Source organism: Danio rerio, chromosome 14 (assembly GCF_052040795.2).
Source record: "Danio rerio strain M-AB ecotype USA chromosome 14, GRCz13ab, whole genome shotgun sequence".
In the NCBI taxonomy this organism is placed as follows: domain Eukaryota; kingdom Metazoa; phylum Chordata; class Actinopteri; order Cypriniformes; family Danionidae; genus Danio; species Danio rerio.
In genome coordinates, this window is record NC_141034.1 from 34,008,486 (window position 1) to 34,031,846 (window position 23,361).

Sequence of the window (23,361 nt, forward strand, 5' to 3'; positions counted from 1 at the left end):
TAAGATAATAACTGTTCATTAGTAATTATAAAGAATGATCTTATTCTGCATTCCTAATCCTACCCAAAATCTCAACCCAACTTTTACTTTACTAACTATTAATAAGCAGCTAATTTTATTATTCTTTTATCAAATTTATTAGAAAGCTAGCAGTGTTAGTTAATGGTTTGTTAATACTGTGAATTGTTAACTAAACTAAAGTGTTAACAAAAAAACTTAACTTACAAATATGTGAACAGAATCAATTGCTTTTAAAATGAGATTTAGGTCAATGACCATTGCAAGTTGTTATTTACACTTTAAAAAAATCCCAGAAATATTTAATGTTTTAGTGATATAATGCTGAAAAAAGATTTATCGTGATTAATTACATTCAAAATAAAAGTTTGTTTTGACACAATATATGTGTGTATGTATATGTATAATGCATATACAAATGCACAAATGCATGCATACATTTAAGAAATTTTTTTACACCCACCGGCCACTTTATTAGGTACATCTGTCCAACTGCTCGTTAACTCAAATTTCTAATCAGCCAATCACATGGCAGCAACTCAATGCATTTAGGCATGTAGACATGGTCAAGACGATCTGCTGCAGTTTAAACCGAGCAACAGAACGGGGAAGAAAGGTGATTTAAGTGACTTTGAACATGGCAAGGTTGCTTAGACAGTTCAAGTATTTCATAAATTGTTGATCTACTGGGATTTTCATGCACAACCATATCTAGGGTTCACAGAGAATTATCAGAAAAAGAGAAAATATCCAATGAGCGGCATTTCTGTGGGTGGAAATGCCTTGTTGATGCCAGAGGTTAGAGAAGAATGACCAAACAGGTTGGAGCTGATAGAAAGGCAACAGTAACTTAAATAACTACTCGTTACAACCGAAGTCTGCTGAGTCTTTTTCCCAAATATGGGAAAAACGTTCCCTGGTCTGATGAGTCTCGATTTCTGCTGCGACATTCAGATGGTAGGGTCAGAATTTGACATCAGCAACATGAAAGCATGGATCCATCCTGCCTTGTATCAACGGTTTAGGCTGGTGGTGTAATGGTGTGGGGAATATTTTCCTGGTACACTCTGGGCCCATTAGTACCAATTGAGCATCATGTCAACCCCACAGCCTGCCTGAGTATTGTTGCTGACCATGTCCATCCCTTTATGACCACAGTGTACCCATCTTCTGATGGCTTCTTTCAGCAGGATAACGCGCCCTGTCATTAAGAGCGAATCATCTAAGACTGGTTTCTTAAACATGACAATGTGTTCACTGTACTTAAATGGCCTCCACAGTCACCAGACCGTAATCCAATAGAGCACCTTTGTGATGTGGTGGAACGGGAGATTCGCATCATGGATGTGCAGCCGACTAATCTACAGCAACTGCGTGATGCGGTCAAGTCAGTTTGGACCCAAAATTTCCAGTACCTTGTTAAATCTTTGCCATGAAGGACTAAGGCAGTTCTGAAGGCAAAAGTGGGTCCAACCCGGTACTAGTAAGGTGTACCTTATAAAGTGGCCGGTGAGTGTATATATAGATATGAAATATATGTATATGATACAATTTATAAATAAATGTAATTATCTATGTAACAAAACCATTTTGTAACGTTCTGTTTTCATGTATGTGTGTGTATCACATATACATAATAAATATATATATATATAATACAAACATACTTTATGTTAAAACCATCCTTTATTTTGGATGCAATTAATATTTGCCTAGCCCTAATATAAACCTGAATGAACATCAGCAAAATGGGGAAATGAGATTAGTCATGTTTGCTAGAACACAGTATTGTCTAGAGGAGGGAGTTATAGAGTAAATGCATATGTAATCTATGACATGTACCACTGGCGGGGCTGCAGATGGCAGTGGAGGGCATTGGTGTGAACCGCGATCCTGCCGGTCCATCCTTTTAGGAGGGGTGGGAGGTCTCAAAGACATTGCCTGTGTGCGGGGTCCCGATATCTGAGGCCTCGGGTGAATGTGGATGGAGAGGGAAGCTACGTGTCTCTCCAGCTCCCTTGACGGAGGTTGCAAGTGTGACTGCTGTGAAAAGCCTGAAATTTGGTCCTGTGTGGGCATCAGACTGAGGGTATGGACATTTTGCTCTTGTGCCTGATTGAAGAGAGCGGGCATTGGTGTATTAGATGGTGCTGCTTCCGTCACTAAATAAGAAAGTGTGGAGGATGTGGCTGGCTTGAATAATAAACTCTGATAGAAAAATGTTTTAAGGGGGACAAATTCTGCTGAAAAGTGTCTTTCAATTGCTTATGTGACATTGACAAGACAGATCTGGTACAAATGCATAGGAAAGAAGCTCCTTTAGTACTTCACTGGAACTGGAAGGAAATTGAAGTTTTTAGTGACAATGCAGTTGTAGTTGGTAGGTTTTACTCCAAAACAAAACAGTTGCATATGTACTGTATATATGAAATACAAAAGATAATATTATTAACTCGCCTGTAAAAATGTATTTTTCAAATATTTCCCAAGTGCTGTTTAACAGAGCAAGGACATTTTTTTCACAGTATTTCCTGTTCTATTTTATTTCTTCTACAATAGTTGGAATAAAAATATATATTTTAAAACATTTTAAACTGCTAAGGTCAATATTGTTAGCCCCCTTAATAAATATACTGTATGATAAACTGTGTGTATATATATATATATATATATATATATATATATATATATATATATATATATATATATATATATATATATATATATATATATATATATATATATATATATATATATATATATATATATATATATATATATATATATATATATATATATATATATATATATATATATACTGTATATACTGTTTATGCTACTGTAGTCTAATGACTTGCTCACCACCTTTCACTTTAAGCCCGAATACTAGAAATAAGAATGCTTGAAATTAAGTAATAAATTATTACATACTCTCATGAAAAATTTGCCTTTCTTCTTTACACAGCACTTGGGAAATATTTGATATTTGAGGTTTAATGAATTTTGCAATTGTTGAATTCCTGCTTAAATTTATTTAAATTAATTTATTTTGTTTTTTGTTCATGTAAATGATCAGTATAAATCAACATTAATTCTACATTTAGTTACAAACAATAAATAAACAAACAATCAAACTATTTATCAGAAAATCTGACTCCTATTTGACCCCTTTTGCAAGATGTAAGATGGGCCTTTGGTGTCTCCAGAATGTGTCAAATTTTCATCTTAAAATACTCATCAGATTATTTATTATAGCCTTTAGAATCTGACTATTTTGGTGTCTGAAACTGTTGTAGATGTTTTTGTATCCTGTGGCTTTAAATCCAAATGAGTCGCTTCTCCTCTTCTCCTTTTCCCCGCCCATCGTTCCCACGATATGTCAGATAAACAGCACAGTGACAGACAGACTTGGATGAAGCTGAAATACAGCTCATGTACAGCTTATGTTATCTTTACATGTCATTATAGAAACATGGTGCCTGTCAATCAATTCGGTGGGCAGGGAAAACCACACTCTTATGTCACGTTGTGATGGGCCTCAAAATCACTGGGATTTAGGTACTATTTTACATCAAGAAATTTTAAAAAAGAGACTTGAGTTTTTATCACTCCATTATGACAGTGGACACATTGTACCAACACTCAGTTCATCAAAGGTGCCCTTTAATCTTTTTAACACTCTATTTTTATTTCTATACTTTAGTCACAGGGTTTACATATAAGCTTAAGTTTGGTGGAGGCACTGGATGTATAATTATAGATGTATATTTATTTCCTTAATTTTTTATATATATATATATATATATATATATATATATATATATATATATATATATATATATATATATATATTATTAAATGTTTTATTTATATGTTTCTAATGCAAAAAACACATTACGAAACACAAATGTGTAGTCCACTACTGGAAAGTACTGTACTAACACAGTTATAATAAAACAAAGAATCATTCAGTAATATCAAAGAGGTTTGATTTGTGCTCAGTTTCCAAACAGGACAGTATACTATACGCTAGAAAAGGGTGTAACCTGTACAGTTAAAAATGGCATTAATAAAACCTGTCAAATGCACTTCCATAGACGTTTCCTGTGGAAGGAAAAACTCCAGTGACAGAAATGATAAGAGAAACAAAACGAGTGAAGGAAACACAGTAGAACATACCGGTGTGGGAGACTTTTTTTCCTGAAAGATGGGCCTGACACTTCTGTAACCTTTAGCTGCCAGAGAGGAAGAGCAGACGTCACCGTTTCTTAGACCATCAGTGCTACTACTGGGCCTCCACAAATCTAATAGACAAACAAAAAACTTTGTATTCAAATATACGACCATAGAAGTACACAATTGATTAATAAGAAAATAATAATAATTTGTTGTTTAATAAAGTGCAATAGACTTTTTCACGTTGATTTCTCTATAGTGATTTTTACCATTCTTTGTTAAAGCCTTTTACATTCGTGACCGAAAGCAGCTTTAAATTCAGTGACAATAAAATTTTCAAAACAATATTTTGAAAAATTATTCAAGGCCAAGAGGCAGATAAAGATACAAGACATCAAAATCCCACGAGGCACTGTGAATGACACAAATTAACATAATAAAATATAAAACTATTCAGCAAAACATGGTTGTAACTATAAAAAAAAATTATTTCAAGTTTATTTGCTTCAAATTTTCATACAGCATAATGAGTAATGTCATTTTATTTGTATTTTTTTTGGATTTCAAATTGTAAAGATGATTGTTTTAAAAATGTTACATTAATGCAAAAAGATGGTTAGTGGGATCAATTAAAGGATATAAACATTCTATTTATTTATTTATTGTTTTATTTTTATTTCATTTATTTATTTGTTTATTTTTTGTTTATTCATCTTTTAATTCATTAATCAATTAATTATTTTTTATTTATCCATTTATTTATGTATGTATTTTTTATTTGTTTTATTTATTTATTTATTTATTATTATTTTTTTTTTTAATTTATTTATCTATTTATTTGTTTATGTATTGTTTTATTTTTTGTTTGTTTCATTTATTCATTCATTCATTCATTTATTTACTTAACCAGGAAAGTCCCATTAAGATACAATATCTCATTTACCAGGGAGTCCTGGTCAAGATAGGCAGAGCAAAGTTAGAGAAAAATACATCACAACACAGACACACACAAAAATATTATAAACCATAATCAATTATTAAAACATTTGTCCTGTTCTAAAAAGATAAGACTTTACATTTTTGTAAATATAGCGATAGATGGTAAAGATTCCATACGTAATATATCTTGAATCTCATTCCATACATTTGGAGCACACTTAGAGAATGCAGATAGACCTAACTCTGAATGAAAAAATGGCATCTTAAGTTGCATCTTAATGGCATCTCAACTCTTACAGCCAATAGAGGGTCCATATTTAAATCATCATTGATCTGTTCTATTTCTATTAATCTAGTTCCAAATGGAAATGTCTTAACCTCCACAACTGAACTCTTGCACTTGATAACAGTTTTTTTTTCCCATAGCATAATGTATGTATACATTTGTAAAATTAAATTGCTTACCTGAATCTCTGGATTGTGATTCAGAGTCTGGTCGCACAGGTGAAAATGAGAAAAGAGAACTTTGTTAAACACTAGCAAGGGATCTCTTCATACAAGACTTAATGCAAATGAGGCTTGATATATTCATTCATTAGTTATTCATGTTTTAGCAGAGTATGAGTCTCTGTAGTGCAAAGATTCCCTTCTTAATTTATTCCAAACCACTGCTTCAGTCTTTTAAGCAACAGATGAAGGGAAGAGAGAGAAAAATATGTGAACACATGAAGAAAGACTGATAGGTGAAGTGGAAAAAGTTTAATAGGGTAAAATTTTCAAAGTGGTTTCAGGGTTTTTTATGTAATCAGACATCTACATCTTGGATGAGAGCAAAATCTCTTTTTTTTGGGGTGGGGGGGGGGGGGGTACTATCTGGCAGTCAATCACCACTTCTAAAATCCAATTGAAGACTTTTTTTTCAACACACCTATATAAACACTTGACAAAAAAACAAATCTATGTTTATTTATTTTGTCTATAATTTAACATAACAGCCCTTTCTCATTAAGCACAGTGCTAAATGACCAACCGCATTGTGAATGGGATGTGTTTGTTCAGTTAGCTCATTCTGCCGGCTGCAGTCTAATGAAACAATGGAGAATATGTGTGTGTGAGGTCATTGTCCATTAGGCTGCCCAAACAAAAAGGGTCGCCCTCAGAGGAAACTGTGCTGGAGGAGACGAAGGGAAAAAAAGCCTCAAGTATACAATTGTTACCATGGAAGTGCACAACTATGGCAACAATCTGGCCACTGTGAGCTGTTTTTTCCCTTTAAGCAAAGGAAAAAAGAGCTGCCATTCTCAAACATTCCTTAAGGAGCTGCAAGAACAAGTATGGGATGGTGAGCACAAGAGAGGAAAAAAGAGGTTTAGATGCAGCAGGACTAAACACAGATGTGGAATGAGTGACGTTGAGTGCAGTAAAGACAAATTCTTGCTTGTGGTGTCTGAGTAAACACACCGTCACATTTAATAGCAGCAGCAGTGTCTTCAGATCAGAGTGAATAATGCTCCACTGACATACAGACAAACAAACATGAATAGGAACCACTTGTTTGAAAAGATGCATGCATTATTCTGCTAAAGTGCCCCTTTATGCTATTTAAAAGTTCCTTAATTTGATGTAAATTCTCCTAACTACAATGTACTGTAGGTTTACATCCATACAAGATCTACAAACATATTGATGTTTTTTATTTATAATATGTATTGCGACATCAACTCTATCTTAGCAGTGTCATTTAAAGTTTCATTGATTTGTTTGCCCTAACCCCCTCCTTTTAGAGTGCCTTCTCCTTATTTATTATGGTCAACTAGCGACTGAAACAATAATAATTTATCTGGATTTACCAATCGCCTTGGAAATCACATAGGGAGGGGGGACTTTTTTTGCAAAATATCTTGGTTTTCTATGTGTAAAAAAATTTATGAATTAAGATTTGTAAGACCAAATTTAATATATTGTACAGTTTATTAGTAAAATGTACAGAATATGTCAAGCACGAAACAAATATTTTGTCTTTTAATATAACTTTCTCAAATCAATGTTAAAAGCAATTTTAAGACTTAAGACTTATAATCTTTATAGTATTCCATAGGAGGAAAATAAATGAAGACTTCAGATGCAATAACCTCTAAGTGCCATCTAGTTTTCTTCTAAGTGATCATTTCCCTCAGGCTCCTGTGTGTAGGTTCTGTAATTTAACTTTTATGGCAAAAAATAATTTACTCTTATTGCCTTTAAAGTGAAATAATCAAACATAAACATAAGAAGCTGAGAAAAATGCTCATCTTCAAATTTTCAGATGGCACCTACACTGTAAAACCCAAAAAGTTAAGTTAATTCAAACTGTTTGAGGAAATTGATTGGGGCGAAACCATTAAGGTTATGAAACAAAATGATTTGAGTGCTGTAAACATACATCTATAAAATATATAATATATAATAAATCATATACACATATATTATTTGTGTTAATATCATATCATTGAAAACATTTGGAGTATTTATAACTTAAACATTTTAATTTTAAGTTCAGTTATTAAATCGGTATGAGTTCAGTTAATCAAACGATTTAAGTCCAAACAACTACTGCATATAGCTACTCAAATGGTTTGTTGTTGCTTCTAGCATTAGAGTTAATACTCACACACACACACACACACACACACACACACACACACACACACACACACACACACACACACACACACACACACATATATATATATTTCCCATATTTCTCCTGTATTTTTCAATCTTTCTATAAAGGGTAGCAATAGGCATTAAACAGCCGATCCTCCCTATATGCAACCCATATTGCCGAACCAACAGGAGATGCTCCTTGCTCTTAAATGTGAATCTGTTCTGTATTTTCATTTTAATTACACATGAAAACACTTTGAAATATATATAAAAATTGCAGAATTCCCTTCCTTTCCTTTGCATGCGCCATTGCCCCTCCTATGCAATCCTCAAAACAGACAGACGCTGTTTTCTAAAAAGATTTTGTACACACGATGTGAAGCAGAGCAAAAGAGAAAACTCTGGGTTGAACAGTGTTTGAACAGACATGTATACATAATAATAAAACCATCAAAACATGTCAATCTTGGTGGGTTTTCTTTTAAACACAACAAAGTTTGTCTTAAATTAGCATAAAATGTTAGGATAGCAATCAAATTAGTTTATTATGAATCTATGCATTTCTAAAGTGACACCTCTGTTATTTCTGTTATTTAATGTAATCAAATGAAAAAGCTAAATGAGAGATTCATTTGTTGCTCTTTAATCAGAATGTTTAAGTTATACAGTGAAGAAAAGATTAATGAGATTTGATAACTTGATTCATCTTTTGTATAATACTTATTGATTTTAATAGGTAATTCAAACACATTTCTCATGCTAGTATCTATGTATTAAATTTAACAATTAAATTTCAAAATCAAATAAAAAATACATTTTGCTGTGTTTTTGCTGTGTTCTCAAAACAAACTATTTCAGGTCTCAGTTACAACCACTGTACAGTGTTTTTTCAGCAGCCAATGAAAAGACCATAGACCGGTATAACAGTATGTACAGTAAATAGCAGCAAATGAAGTTAACGACTTGTTTCAGGCAGTTCAGGATCGGTTCTTTTTATCTTAGCACACAGTTACGCCATTGATTGTCCACCTTAATCTTAGAAACTTTGCATACACTTTACATTCTCAAAACGGCTGCATTACAAACTACATGAAAAAGCATAATAGGGCACTTTAATGCAGTCTGGTCTCTGACTCTCTCTGAGTGTGTCTGATACCTGTGAGTGAGTATAGGTTTGGCGAGCTCTGGATTCTCTTCATGGGGGTTAAAGTGAGTGAAAGCGTGGCACATTTGCGGATTTGTCCTCCACTGTCTGTGAAAAGCGCAGTAGCACATGCAAACACAAATGCACATGCATCAGCACTGCTGCATGGCAAGACAACTGTAACTCACATGCAAGCTGGGCAATGCAAAATATGTCTTTAGAAACAATATACAGAAACATTCCATGTGCCAAAATAGTTTTTTTGTGGCTGTGTTTGTGTGTGTGTGTGTGTGTGTGTGTGTGCGTGTGTGTGTGTGTGTGTGTGTGTGTGATGTACATGCTTAGATATGCCAAATGGGTGGATCTCTGGTGCTTCGGCTTCCCACACCTTTTGACCTATGGTGAATTTGTTTTATTTTTCCATGACTCCCTTTCCATTTAGTTTTCCAATCATTTGTGCTCACTATAGATGTCACTAACAAATAGAAACCGCTGGCAGATAAAATATTTAAGACTGAGGATAAATAAAAATCTCCACCACTAAATTACAGCATAGCTTATGACTATTCTTTTAGTCGTTAACACTTTGACAAAACAAAAATAAAATAAAATAAATCATAGATTCCCTACAGTACTGTGTAGTCAGCATATGTATTTATTTATATTTATTTGTTGTTTGTTTACTTTTGTATTGATTGATTAGTTTATTGATTGATTTGTTGATTAATTGATTAATTTGCAAGGATGTATTAAATTAAAGCAAGCTATTTTTACAACACTTATACTATGTTTTGAGCTCTGGATTTGAATTCAGAAAATGTGACTTTAAAGAACTATAGTAATTACTTTGAATTTGAAGAGGGATATACACTACCTGACAAAAGTCTTGTTGCCTATCCAAGTTTTAGGAACAACAAATAATAACTCGACTTCTAATTGATCATTTGGTATCAGAAGTAGCTTGTAAAAAGCAATGGCCTCTATATTGACTAAACACTTAATAAAATATGATCATGTCTTGATTTGTAATTATTTAATTAGGACAGTAAGATCTGACTTTGCTAAGACAAAAGTCTTGTCACTTAACAGAAATAATGTACAATATAGAATATAAAAAATATATATTGTGTATGACTCCCATGGACTTGAACCAGGGCCTCCATTCATCTCTGCAATGACTCAAATAACTTCATCATGTTTGCAGGACTTCTAATATTCATCAAAATTAATTGGATTTATCTTCAACGACTCTTCCATCTTACCCCAGACATGCTCAATAATGTTCATATCTGTTGATTGGGCTGGCCAATCCTGGAGCACCTTGATCTTCTTTGATTTCAGGAACTTTGATATGAAGGCTGAAGAATGAGAAGGAGTGCTATCCTGCTGAAGAATTTGTCCTCTCCTGTGGTTTGTAATGTGATGGGCAGCACAAATGTCTTGATACCTCAGGCTGTTGACGTTGCCATCCACTCTGCAGATCTCTCACATGCCCTATGCCAAATTCAATTTATGATTCAGTGGAAAGATCTACCTTCTGCCACTTTTCCAAATGATCAACTAGATGTCAAGTTATTATTTGTTGCTCTAACAACTGGGATTGACGGCAAGACTATTGTCAGGTAGTGCATAATAATAATAAAAATAATAATAAAAAATACAGTATAACTGATTTTAATGAAAATAAGATTATTTCAAAAACAGTTTAAAAACTCTTTTAAATATAGTTTTAAAACAGTACCATATCATTTATCGCAAATTATCAACTCTACTCAGAATAGAAATAAAATATATTGTCATACACATACAACTTATATCAGACTGTATATTAACCTCAAGGTGTTTTCTAAGAAGTCCTGAAATTCAACATTGGAGCAGAACCCAAAACTGTGTTCATAACCACAGACTACATGGTTTAAATTGGCAGGGTGTGCGTGTTGGCAATGCCGGATGTACAGTAGCCTGACAGGTTTCCTCTTTCCTGCCTGCTTTACCTCTGGATGTCAAAAATGCAGTTTGAGCGCCAGAGTCTTTGTTAGACTCTAAAAAGACAGAGTTCTTAAAGAAAGTCAGCCAAGAAATAACACCCCCTGCACAGCATTTCTCAGAATCCCTGAGATGAATACAAAATCACATGCCCAGCCTGACACAAACAACTCCAGAAGGAGAGGCACATTTCACTCCTTTCTGCCTCATAACACTTGATTAGAGTCAATATTGTGTAAATTGTTTACTTGGTTGTAGACATTTTTATGGCTGGCGGCCAGTGAATTCCATCTTGTTTGTGTTCTTGCTGAGCCAAATGCACTTCTTTATCTTTCAGACAGTAGACAATTAGTCAGTTTAATAATTCAAATATATAATTGAATTACATTACTGAATGTGCATTTATTATGTAAATAGGGCAGATCCCAAAAGGGTTGAGCAATAAAAATGACTAGCATATAATGACTTTTTATAATGATTTATAGAAGCTGAAATGTCATTTTGAACCACTAGGTTTTACCCATTTGCAAGCAAGATCTTTTTAAACTTCTTCCAATCTCATAAGGCATGTCAAATGGAGTGTTTAACGGAGTGGGGCATTAAATAATTGAGCAAATACTAGTAAAATAACTACTTAAAAACTTAAATCATATTCTTAATAAATATGAAAATTAATATAAATCATATTCTTTTAATTACACTTTTCCAATAAAAAAGGAAACAAAAAGTGCAGGTTTAATATTCACTGCGTATCTGCTATGTGGAATTATGCATAGAAAAACAGTATTTTCTTACCGATATGTTGACATTTTCTCCAGTGTTATTTTATGCATTAAAGTTTACATTTAATTAAATATGCTTTTTATTTATGTAAAATAAATTTAGAAAATTATTTTATGCAGACACAAGTGTGAGTTTCATTTAATCCAAATATTCCATAAAAGTAATAGCGATCTGAGTTATCTAAAGGTCTTTTTTGTCTGTTGTTGTCGAGAACACAAAAGCAAGTCAAAAATACTAATAAAGTTGGCCCCATTGAGCTTGTGTACGGTATATAAAACATCAGTATTCAATATTAGCTATCTATGAAATATTTTGTATCAGCAAGAATGCTTTTAATTGATAGTAACACTTTATTTTGATGGTCCATTTGAGTATTAGTAGACTGTCTGCTTAATATCTGTTGATACTGCTCCTTCAACAGACATATAACTGACTATAAGAACCTTTGCAAGTACATGTCAACTTACACTAACCCTAACCCCAACCCTATTCCCAAACAAACAGTCTACTTATAATTTAATGAGAATGATTTCTGAGGGACAATGTATTTTTATATAATACAATAATAATATTTTGTTATTTTTGATCAAATAAATGCAAACAATGATTTACTATGATCCTTTGAGAGTAATAAAATGTATAAAGTCCTTTTAAACGTTCTAATAATGATGTCCCCACAATGCGCTGTGGCATTTTTGCTGTTGTTAAGTTGTAATTAAAATGTTTTATCATCGCTATAGTTGTCAAGCGCAGTAACTAAATCTGGAGTTCATTTTCTACTCAAAATGGCCAATTATGTTAAATTTCTCTAATGTGTGGTAAATATGTTATCTTATAAAGAGTAACAATGAGTAAATGCGCTTAAATTCTTAAATGTTTTTTTTTCTCATTGTTACATTGAGTAAAGCAAAAAAGAGAGAGTAATATACTTGATACAAAGTACTTTTAGGTAACTTAGTTAAGTAAATTTTACTTAAATCCATATAACAAGTTTACATTTAACAAAATCTGAATGCAAAAACTTGTGAAAAACAAGTGCAGTAGATTTTACCTCTTTTTCAGAAAGTTGTGAACAGTATATTATTGTAGGTAATGATTGGCATACACCATGTTACAACAACATAATGACTAAAAAAAAAAAAAAAAAACTATAAAAAAAAATCTAAAAATCACCTTATTTTTTAGCCAAAGTACAACTAACATTTTATTATTCCAAGATTTCAACCATACAGTCCACAAAAAAGAAAAGGATTAGCTCTTACCTGTGTTCATATTGAAGATCTCTCCTTCTTGCAGTGTCTTGATATCACACAGTCCTAAACGACATCAGTAAAAATCAGTCAGCAAGCCGCATTCATGCGCAAGTAAAACATTGATTCATCCTTACACACAGCATGCATGAGTGCAGGTATAGCCTGGTTTAGCAGCGCTAGCAAGAGTCTAATGCGGCTAGTTAACATCCCTCTTAGGATATGAGGCCCTGAAGTGAAAGGTGATCCAAGCCATGGCGTTTCAGCTCAGAAACACGCAGCACGGTATCAAAATACACACCATACACACACACACACACACATATCCACACGCATTCGCCCATCTTACGCATGACCACTTTTGGTGTGTTAGCGCTTAACAAACTCTTTGAGCACTTAGCATTGTAACTAATTAAACCCCTGTTGAGTTTGACCTAGATTACTACACTTTTTTTTCTTTCTCAGTGATGGATTAACAGCCCGTGTGACCGCACTCTGAAAATATCTGACTTATTTTAGCACGGGCTGAATATTTTAGGGTATGGTCTATGATAGGAACTGTGTCATTTAATCACATTATTGGATGACTTCACTCATCATTGGGAGGAGGTAAATATGTGTGTGCTCATGTGCAGGACGCATGTTGAGCTTTTGGCAGGCCGTGTGCCACTTGTCACATACACACACACACACAGACCACCCGTCGCTCAGACCGCAAAGTGAACTTCACCTGAGACCAGCCTTTGATGGTGGTATGCAATGCGTTCGGGGGTCACGACATGCGGGAGACATACAAATTTGCTATTCTAAACCTTTGTGTTTGGTTACATTTTAAAAGGGATAAGTGGAATTTCTGTCATCGTTGACTGAGCTTTATGTCCTTCCAAAGTTTTCTTTGTTTCATTCTGGTTATAAAGTGGGTTGTGTCACTGCAAAAAACGACATGACAAAAACTTATGACTAGAACGATTTAAGTTATTTAACATACAAGTTAGTATACATTAATCAGGTTTCAAATAAAATGTTTAAATGATCAAATCTTCAACTTAATGGGCCCTATCATACACTCGGCGCAATAAGGCACAGGACGTGTTTGGCGTGATTTGTTGCTATTTTCAGGCCAGTGCAACCCTAATTTTCATGTTTCGCGCCATGTTTAAATAGCAAATACATTTGCGCCACTTTGTGGACTCATGGGTGTTCTGGTCTATAAAGGAGGTGTGTTAAGGCGCATTGTTGGTGCATTGCTATATTGATAAACTAAAATAGACCACACTATTGACCAAGTAAAAGCTGGTCTTAAGTCCAGAGCAGAGTGTGTTAGTTATGTGTCTTTGCAGGTTCAAACGCTCAATACACACAGGATGTACAGCAGTAAAGAAATATTTTTATATTAAAAAAAAGGATTAGAATATTACAAAAATATCATTTTCTACATAAATATAAAAAAGAATACCTTCATGTGTTCTTCATGCTTTTTTCAGTTTATTCATGACAATTTGCAATTTAATTATCATGGTATTATAAGTAGTATTATTTATTATATGTGTATTTATATTTGCTTTAATAAAAACAAGTTTAGATTTGTCCACCTCTAGGGTTTTGGAGATGTATGCATTATCGTATGAAGCATAAGAATGGGACATTTGTTTGGATATAACTCTAGTCTTTTGACCACACTTCATTATTACTCTTCATTTATTAATTTGCTGGAAATAAGAACTGAATTTAGAAATAGTTTTGAAACAAATCTTTGCGCTAAATAAACTAAATTAAAAATGTAATCTTCAGTGGAGTGTGTACAACACTGTTTTCTTACTCCATGAAAGTAAAGAGGTGAAGAGTAAAAGTAAAGTAAAGAGAAAGTAAAGAGGCCGAATGGAATGGCTCATTCTTTCTCCTCGCACAGATGATCTGTTTAACAGTTTTCTCACTAGTGAAGCATTCGTTTTTTCGATTCCGTTTTTCCACTTACAAAGTCTGCCATGTAAATAGCAAATACGCCATGGCGTGACGCAACTACGAATGTGAGGTGAGACTCTGATTGGTTAAATGCATGTTATGCTTACAACACACCCATTACTCATTAAGAGGATAAGCACAACCCTATTAGAGCATGGGCCACAGCACAAACAGTAGTTTTCTGTCCTTAAAATAGCGAAAGTGGATTCAGACACGCACTTGATGCTTTTGCACCACTCGCATTAGACTTTGCACCTAGACTGTTAAAATAGAGCCCAAAATTTTAGTCAGTTTGATTTATGTAAGTTGAGACAACTAGAAAACTTCATGTGATTCTACATGAATCAGTAAGGCAGCAAGATTTTATTTTGCAGTGTAATTAGGTGTTATCTGTCTTAGGAAAACTTCAAAGGTATTTCAAACAAAGAAAAATATCCTTGTAACAACATGTATTGTTGAAAAATGTATTTATTTTTTTTTAGTTTCTTGATTATAGTTTCTATGTAAATGTTGGTTTTAATTTAGAAATTTTGTGCATTTGTAAATTGGCTGCAAAGGAATTGTTTCCATGTTTTGTTTAAATTTAATATCTATTTTATTGCAGATTTATTTCAATGAACAAAACTAGTTTAACTCATAACAACCTTAGTAAGCTAAAACATAACTTACAAAATAGAATACAACATGAATGATTTGGATGATTTTTTTAATACTTTACTATTGAGCTTTAAACTATTTTCTTTTTCATTTTCATTTATTTTACTGCAGCTTCAACAAATCTATTTTAACAAAAACTACAACAACAATACTTATAACAACCTCATAATGCTGCTGCATGACTTTAGAAGATTTACAAGTCTTGTCATTTTTATGTTGATACATTGCTTTATTTTTTCAAAAATATAAATAAGAGCAATGTCAACATTCTACCTACATCCTATTATTCCACTGAAATATATATATATATATATATGTGTGTGTGTGTGTGTGTGTGTGTGTGTATATACAGTTCTAAAATGACATTTGTAAGTAGGCATGAGACTATATCCGGTTTTTATGGTTTATCGTGATTTGGACAGTTAATTTTCCAAAATTTTTTGTCATACCGTTTTAAGGTGTATGTAAGTTGTTGTTGTTGTTTTTTTTTTTGTTGTTTTTTTAAGGAGTATTTTATTTAGTTGTTTCAGGCAACAGTATCTCCATCAGAAAAGGACCCTGTACATCAAAAGGAACTGATTAGCTCATGATTCAACAAACATTTGAGAAACTAATCACTTAAAAACCAACATCCAGCATGCTGTAGAACTGAACAGAGCAGTGGCTTTACTTTATATCCAAAGATAATAAAGAGATCCAAAGATACCTTTGCAAGATGTAAAATCTGTGTTTATGACATCAAACACTCATCTTAATTATTTAGTCCGACATGTTTACTGCTCCAAAATACTTTAAATGTTTCTTAAAATAAAAATTTTGTGTTCAATAGAGATTTAATCCAAGACATTTAAAAAGAGCATATTTAGAGCAATAATCACAATACTGTGATACCATAATATTTTTTTCCAAGGTTATCATACCCTCAGAGTCTTATACCATCCCATGCCTATTCGCTAGTTCTAAATATTGATGAAAAATAGCATTGCAAGCATTGCATAATACAAGTTATTATGCAAAATAAAATGTAAAGCACAATAATAAATATTCACCTTCAGCCCTTAATAAAACACTGAGCCAAACAGGATTGCCCCACGCAGTGTCTCATTAAAAACAGACCCGCAGGTCATCCTCAAAATAAATCTTCATACACCACAAGCCAATAAATCTGGTTCAAAACCTGGGGAGGGGGACACTTTTGCCTGCGACACCACTGGACTTGGGTAAATCACAGGTTGTAATGACCTGTCAGCAGTAAATGAGGAAAAGATTATGATATTGGATTTCAAGGGTACAGACTTGTGGCGACAGAACAGCTGGAGGGGAAGGGAGCTGGACACTCGCCTGAGAAATGGACATAGCTCTGCATTTATATTCATGAACGGGACTCACACTGGTCATTTATTTATCTTTCGGGACATTAGCAAGCGCTCTGTCTGGGGAAATGCCATGGCCGGCCAACGGGCCCTGTTCATTTCCATCCATAGCCATCAATATTTCAATGTGCTCGTCAAATAAATAGTTCCACCGTGAAATCGCTCCAAGAGGACAAGAAGTAGACATGAAAGCTACTTAACACCGGCTTAGGCTGAAAATTAATTTAAAAGTAGATTAAATATGCATATCATAATAATTAACATAGGGATATTTAAATGCTAAGTTGTCACACAATGTTCAGCATCTTTTACTTTTCAGATTATTTTAAAACTTTCATAATGTGACATACAGTGCACAGCCTCTTTTGGAAATGAATATTTTTATCCATTTCTCAGTGAATATACAGTAGATCAGGGGTGTCCAAACTCGGTCCAGGAGGGCCAGTGTCCAGCATATTTTAGCTCCAACTTGCCTCAACACACCTGCAAGGATGTTTCTAGAAAGCCTAGTAGGAGATTGACCTGGAGGGCTGGTGTCCTGCAAAGTTTGGTTCCAACCACAACCAGGTGTGTCTGGTTGGGGTTGAAACCAAACTTTGCAGGGCACCAGCCCTCCAGGACCGAAATTGGACAGGCCAGCTATAGATGAGCTTTTTTTTTTTTTTTTTTTATTAAACAGTTATATTTATTAAAATAAGCGTTTGGTCATCAAACATCATTAGGAATAGAAAGATAATACTTTAAATGTTCCACAAAAAAAAAAATAAAAAAATAAAATAAAAATCTAATTTGTAATGTTTCTCTTGACTATTAGGGGTGTAACAATACACACAGCTCACAATATGATGTGTATCACGATTTGATGTTCACAATACAATATGCATCATGATATTTTATTTATATTCAATTCGCAAAATCCAAATGGTATCATGTCTCTTGCCATAAATCCTCCTTTGCATCTTGTTATTTCTTTAGTTTTGGCACTTAAGTGAGACACTCGATTGCATTTTGGTGCTGTGGTGATGGCTTAAATGGCACATCCTATTCGTAGTGTTCACAGCTTTGTATGGCAGCATTATTTTTTTACAGTGTTTACACGCAGTTTGTGATTGTCTGTTTTCTTGTTACCGTCATCTTCAGTAACTGGAAAAACAAAATGTTGTCAGATGCTGAACTTATAAGAGGACGAGACATCCTTTATTTCAGCTGCATTCATATTGGCCTGCTACTGCTGCTAGTTCAAGCAATCTGAATGCATGTGACAGCTGGTGGAATGTAGCTCAACCAATAAGAGAAAACAGATGTCATATCGCAAAACATTTGTCATAACGCCACAATGCATATTGTGACATTTTTGTATTGCAATAAATTGTACCACGATATATTGTTACACCCCTATTGACTATTTACCTTTATTGCTTTTTTATAATTAAATATTTTTTTCCTGACATATTAGTTGAGTGCACAATTTTTGGGATTGTAATCTTAAGTTATTTTATTATTATTGTAACTATAGTATTGTAGCATCCTATATTTAAAGGGAGTTTAAGAGGAATTTAAAGGGAGATCTGACCTCTGATTTATAAAGACAGTAAACTATTTGGGAACTGTTGTATGATAGATGTGATTTTGTGATCAAGATTGTGTGACTTCAAGTTTGTGTTTGAGTCTAGTTTGGGTTTTTTCTTGTAGTTCTTGAAGTTTTATTGATCAATGACTGATTGATATGTAGAGTAACCAATCACAGTTTTTACTCAGTGTCATGTTTAAGGGCATGAAAATGTCATGGTGGTCAGCTCCAATAGCCTAGTGGTTAAGTAAGCCAACATATAGCACCATGGTGCTCCGGATGACCTGAGTTCAATTCCCCACTTAAGGTCGAATGCACATCCTTCCCCCCTCTCTGCTTCCAATGCTTTCCTGTCTGTTCTCTACTATCTTATCCAAATAAAAGAAAACCCCTTAAAAAATATTTTTAAAAAGTCATATGGTGACATTTCACATTTCTGAGTTTGAATTAGAAGCAGTAGCCATCATAATGGTGAAAGCTTCTAAAGTGGTGAATAGAAACTACAAAAAAGTAATATCTACACCATTCACTATAGAACTTTGGAATCAGGAAACACTCATTCTTTGAAATATGTTGATCATGATGAAATTTGCCACCACAGTTGGCTAGTGAGGGTTTTGGTGAAATCAGGTTTGGTCAATTTTTACTTAAGCATGTTCTAATGTTATGTTTTTTTTTTGTTTTTTTTTAATGATTGCACAACATATATTTGCATAAAACTCAGATCCTTAAAGGGCCATGACAACCCCCACTTTCAGTTAAAGTCTACTTCGGAATTTTTTCAAAAGATGCATGATTAATGGGCGTGGAGCTCCGCGAGCATCGGGCAGGAGTGGGCGTGGCCAGCAGGGGAGAACGTGAGCGAACGAAGCTAGCTCACAAAATGAGACAAACCGTGAAGAGACGCATGAGTTTATAGTTTACAAAGTTAAAATGCAAAGAAATAAACAGTGATTTAATGCCCTGCTACATTTGTTATTCGTAATTTCATATACACATAACCACAATTTATATAATTATAAAGATAAGTGTGTTCATGTAAACCGTATAAATGGGGACTTCTCCCTCAATCCCCGTATCCAGCAGACTCAGTGCAGCAGGTCTCCTGACCTGTCTATTTTAACCATTAGCCCTGCTTGTAATCTGGAGGATTTAGGCAAACACAGCAGCACAGTGATGTGTCTGAATGTAAACGAACTCCTGATGAAAGTCAGCGTCCGCCATTCTCTAATTCTCGTGCTGCTCTCCCGACAAAAATGCTAGCAGCACACACACAGCTTTGCTGTATGATCGGCCCTGACAGAATCGCGGGGGAAAACATGCAACAAACCGCGTTGATCATGGAAACAAACGCATATGAGCCTTCATGAACGGCTAAATACTGTGTGCCCGTTGGTCCGTGACACAGCTCGGGCTTGACTCTGGCAGGTCTGGCAGGTCTCATGAATAATTAAGCAGCCGGCTCTTCTCATAGGATAAGAAAACTCCGCTATGAATAATAATGAGAAACCGACACGTCATCATTGCACTTGCAGTACTGCGCTGCGTCGCCGATTTTGATCCCGCCCCAAAAATCATTTTAAAACCGGAAGCTGAAATTAGCTGACAAAAGCTCAAAATTATCCAGTTTTCCCCCCAATTAAAGCTGACAGGTGCTAACATTGTCTTAACTGATGCTCAACACACACAAATCTGTTAATATAAAAAAAAAGTTATCCAGGGTGTCCTGAACCTTTAAGTAGTGTCAAATATGCCTTTCTCAAATCAGTGAGGACAAAAAATACAGAAACCTCTAATTATATAGCTTTACAAACCTTATTTTGGCGTTGTAAAAAGTGAAATGAGAAATATAACACAATATCTGCTATAACAACTTTTATAAAATCAAATATAATATAAATATATAATCATTTAATTTATAAAAATCATTAAAATATATAAAATATATCTAAAATGTAACATTTATTAATAAACTTCAGTCATGATAAGTTGCTTTGCTTTCATATAAATTCTGTTTCTTAATTGAAAAAAAAAGAATAAATATTACTATGAATATTCGGCTGAATCATTATTTGAGAAAATATTTGTAAACTGATTATCCACACAAAATTGTATAATTGCATATTTTGTGAATGTACAGTAATGTAGATGGCAGAACTTAACGTGTATCAAAATGCCATAAGAAGCAGGTAATTGTGCTTAACGGCGCAGAAACACTCTACTTTTAATGTTTTGAACACATTTCAAATTATATGTTTTATAGTTTTGTTTCTATAACTATGGTTCAATGTGAATTTGTCTATGTTTGGTTGAGGTATTAGTGTCTATTCATTAAAATTGTTTCCTTTTTCGGTTTTGTTAATTGTTTCTGTTGTTTTATTTTAATGTTTGTTTGTTTTTGTTTTTTGATTGACTGATTAAAATTAAGATTTGATAGTGGTAGTGACTGAAGGGAATCTAAATAAACACATAAATACATACCATCTACTAAAATGTGATGCGCCACAGGAAATGAATGGCAGCTGCCACAACTGTAAAGTTGCTGAAATATCAAGTCATTCTTCACCAAAACCAATGACAATATTGGCAGTTTACAATTGACAGTATTCAAAAAATGATCAGTCAAGTGAATGAACTTTCTTTTGTCACACAACTGGTTGACTTTATTAAGCATTACTTCATTAAGCCTTAATTTTCTTTTCTTTTTTTTTTTAGGTGAACAATTAATCTGTACAAGTTAATCCAGGGTTTCTGCAGGTTTTATCAAGTCAAATTTATAACTTTTTAAAAACCTTTTAAGACCATTAAGAATGAACTTTTGTGAACTCTTATAGCAGGGCTAGGTTGTTATTCTAATGGTTAGGGGTTAGGGAATTTAATCTAAACAGCTGTTGTGAACTGTATCTCTTTGCAAAGAAAAAAATTAAATATGAAAAATAAGGTTTTATTGAGATGTATTGTTGTGTTCATTGGATGGATATGGGCCCCAATTGAGTCTTACTTGGACAAAGCAAAATTAAGACCTGCTTAAAACGATTAAAGACCTATAGCACAATATGTCAGTGACTTTAAGACTTTTCAAGGGCTTAAACTTAGGTTTTGAAATTTAAGACATTTCAAGACCCAGAGGACACCCTGTAATCCAAAGAAAAAAAAAGTTGCTGAGCAAAATCTGTCCATTTGCTTCCACATTTGAAGTGAGTTTCCATTTCTAAGTGAGTTCGATATCTTCAGATGCAATATTCCTAATAATGCCCCTCTTACCGTAAGTTTGCTAGGATGAAATGATGCACAAACAGAAAGCCCCTCCCCCTACTTAATATTCTGTTTCCAAGTCACAATGTACTACTGCCTTGTTTACCTCTTCAAACATGACATTGATTAAATGATCAACATTTGTGTTCAGGGGGAAAGAAGTTAGCATTATTTTACATGAACTGGGTTTAAAACCATGAGAAGAAACTATATTAATTAAATGACAGTAAGAAATTATTTATTTCCTTAAAGCTTTTGGAATAATAAAATAGATGGAAGAATCATGGACAGTAACAGCATAGACATTAAGTGTAGTCAGTTTTGTTTTCAAGCTGTTTTTCAAAACAAGCTTTCTAAATGAATAAATACACACTGGTACTGTTTGTCTGTGCATGCTGTCTTGGTGATCATGCTGTTCTGTTTTGGTAGCGTATTTATAGTCAGATTTCTGCCTAAGGACTGGGCGCTGGCCATTTTCACTTCAGCCTTTTACCAGGAAGGTTAGAGATGAAACCATATCAATCAACTACAAGTGCCAAGATGGAGAAAAATAAAAACAGCACTGGCAGTTTTAGTTAGTGGGCAAGAGCTAATGGATTCAGTCTTAATGTTTATTAGTCTGTTTATTTAAAATGAATAATTCAACATTCGAAGGCCAGAAGAGAAGAAGCTTTTTTTAAACAGTAATAAGCTGTCTTCAAAGCAGTTTTATGCACTCTAATTTGCACTATACAAAAAATATTTAGATTTACACATATATTTAGGCACATATATTTGACATGCTGCAATCATATGGAAATGTACAGAGGAAGTTTTTTTTTTTTTTAATAGGAATGCAAAAACATACAATCTATGGTGAACACAACATAAAACATACAACATATGGCAAACGCAGAACATATAAACATCAATAAAATAAAAATTGAAGAAAAAAAGGAAAGTAATTTTGTTAAAAGAGCAACGAAATTCATAATAATACTGGTTTTATTAAAATACTTCTCATTCATATTATTGTTAAAATCACCAGCAATCTAGAGGCTGCAGATTGTTGGTAAACTCGAAATTAGCCATAATTTGGACTACATATGCCATCATGCACCGCTCACACGCACCTGTTCAAGTTTCCATTGATCACGCACACAGCAAGAGGAATGTTACGGACTGATTACAAGTCTTTGTTTATCTGTACTGTGAACATTGTGACGCGTTTCATTTACATTGCCTTGCCGTGTTTTAACCTCGCTTTGTGAAGTTTATTTATAAATGAATTTTGAGAGGATCCCGTGCTTATGATTGCTTGTGGCTGGTCCTGCATTATCCAATTTATGATTCACTGATTCATCAATTTATGATCAGACTAATCAGCCACTATAAAAGTCCTAAGTTCCATATAATAGCCATCTTCCACCCCAACTCCTCCTCCTTTCCTAGATGGATGACATGGTGGCCCAGTGGTTAGCACTGTTGCCTCACAGCAAGAACGTCACTGGTTCTAGTCCTTACCAAGCCAACTAAAGTTTCTGTGTGGAGTTTAGTCCTTTTATTAATCTGGGGTCGCCACAACGGAATGAACAGCCAACTTATACAGCACATGTTTTACGC

General features: G+C 33.9%; 1 protein-coding gene across 50 annotated transcripts in view; it reads right to left on the reverse strand.

Moving 5' to 3' along the window:
- The window catches only part of sorbs2b (sorbin and SH3 domain containing 2b), a 100,278-nt gene that overhangs the window by 39,713 nt on the left and 37,204 nt on the right, over positions 1 to 23,361 (reverse strand). For 33 of the 50 annotated variants that reach the window (XR_015507544.1, XR_015507543.1, XR_015507542.1 and 30 more), the window contains exons 3-7: positions 12,955 to 13,008; positions 8,936 to 9,031; positions 5,599 to 5,625; positions 4,198 to 4,322; positions 1,861 to 2,130 (exon numbers count right to left, since the gene is read on the reverse strand). Coding sequence is in view for 39 of the 50 variants with exons in the window: in XM_087281604.1 (XP_087137730.1) it covers positions 1,861 to 2,130; positions 4,198 to 4,322; positions 5,599 to 5,625; positions 8,936 to 9,031; positions 12,955 to 13,008 (572 nt within the window). In the remaining 11 variants the exon portion in view is untranslated. Of the gene's footprint in view, positions 1 to 1,860; positions 2,131 to 4,197; positions 4,323 to 5,598; positions 5,626 to 8,935; positions 9,032 to 12,954; positions 13,009 to 13,079; positions 13,167 to 23,361 lie in introns of those variants that run through there. The other 17 variants (XM_087281591.1, XM_087281589.1, XM_087281608.1 and 14 more) reach the window with 7 other exon arrangements.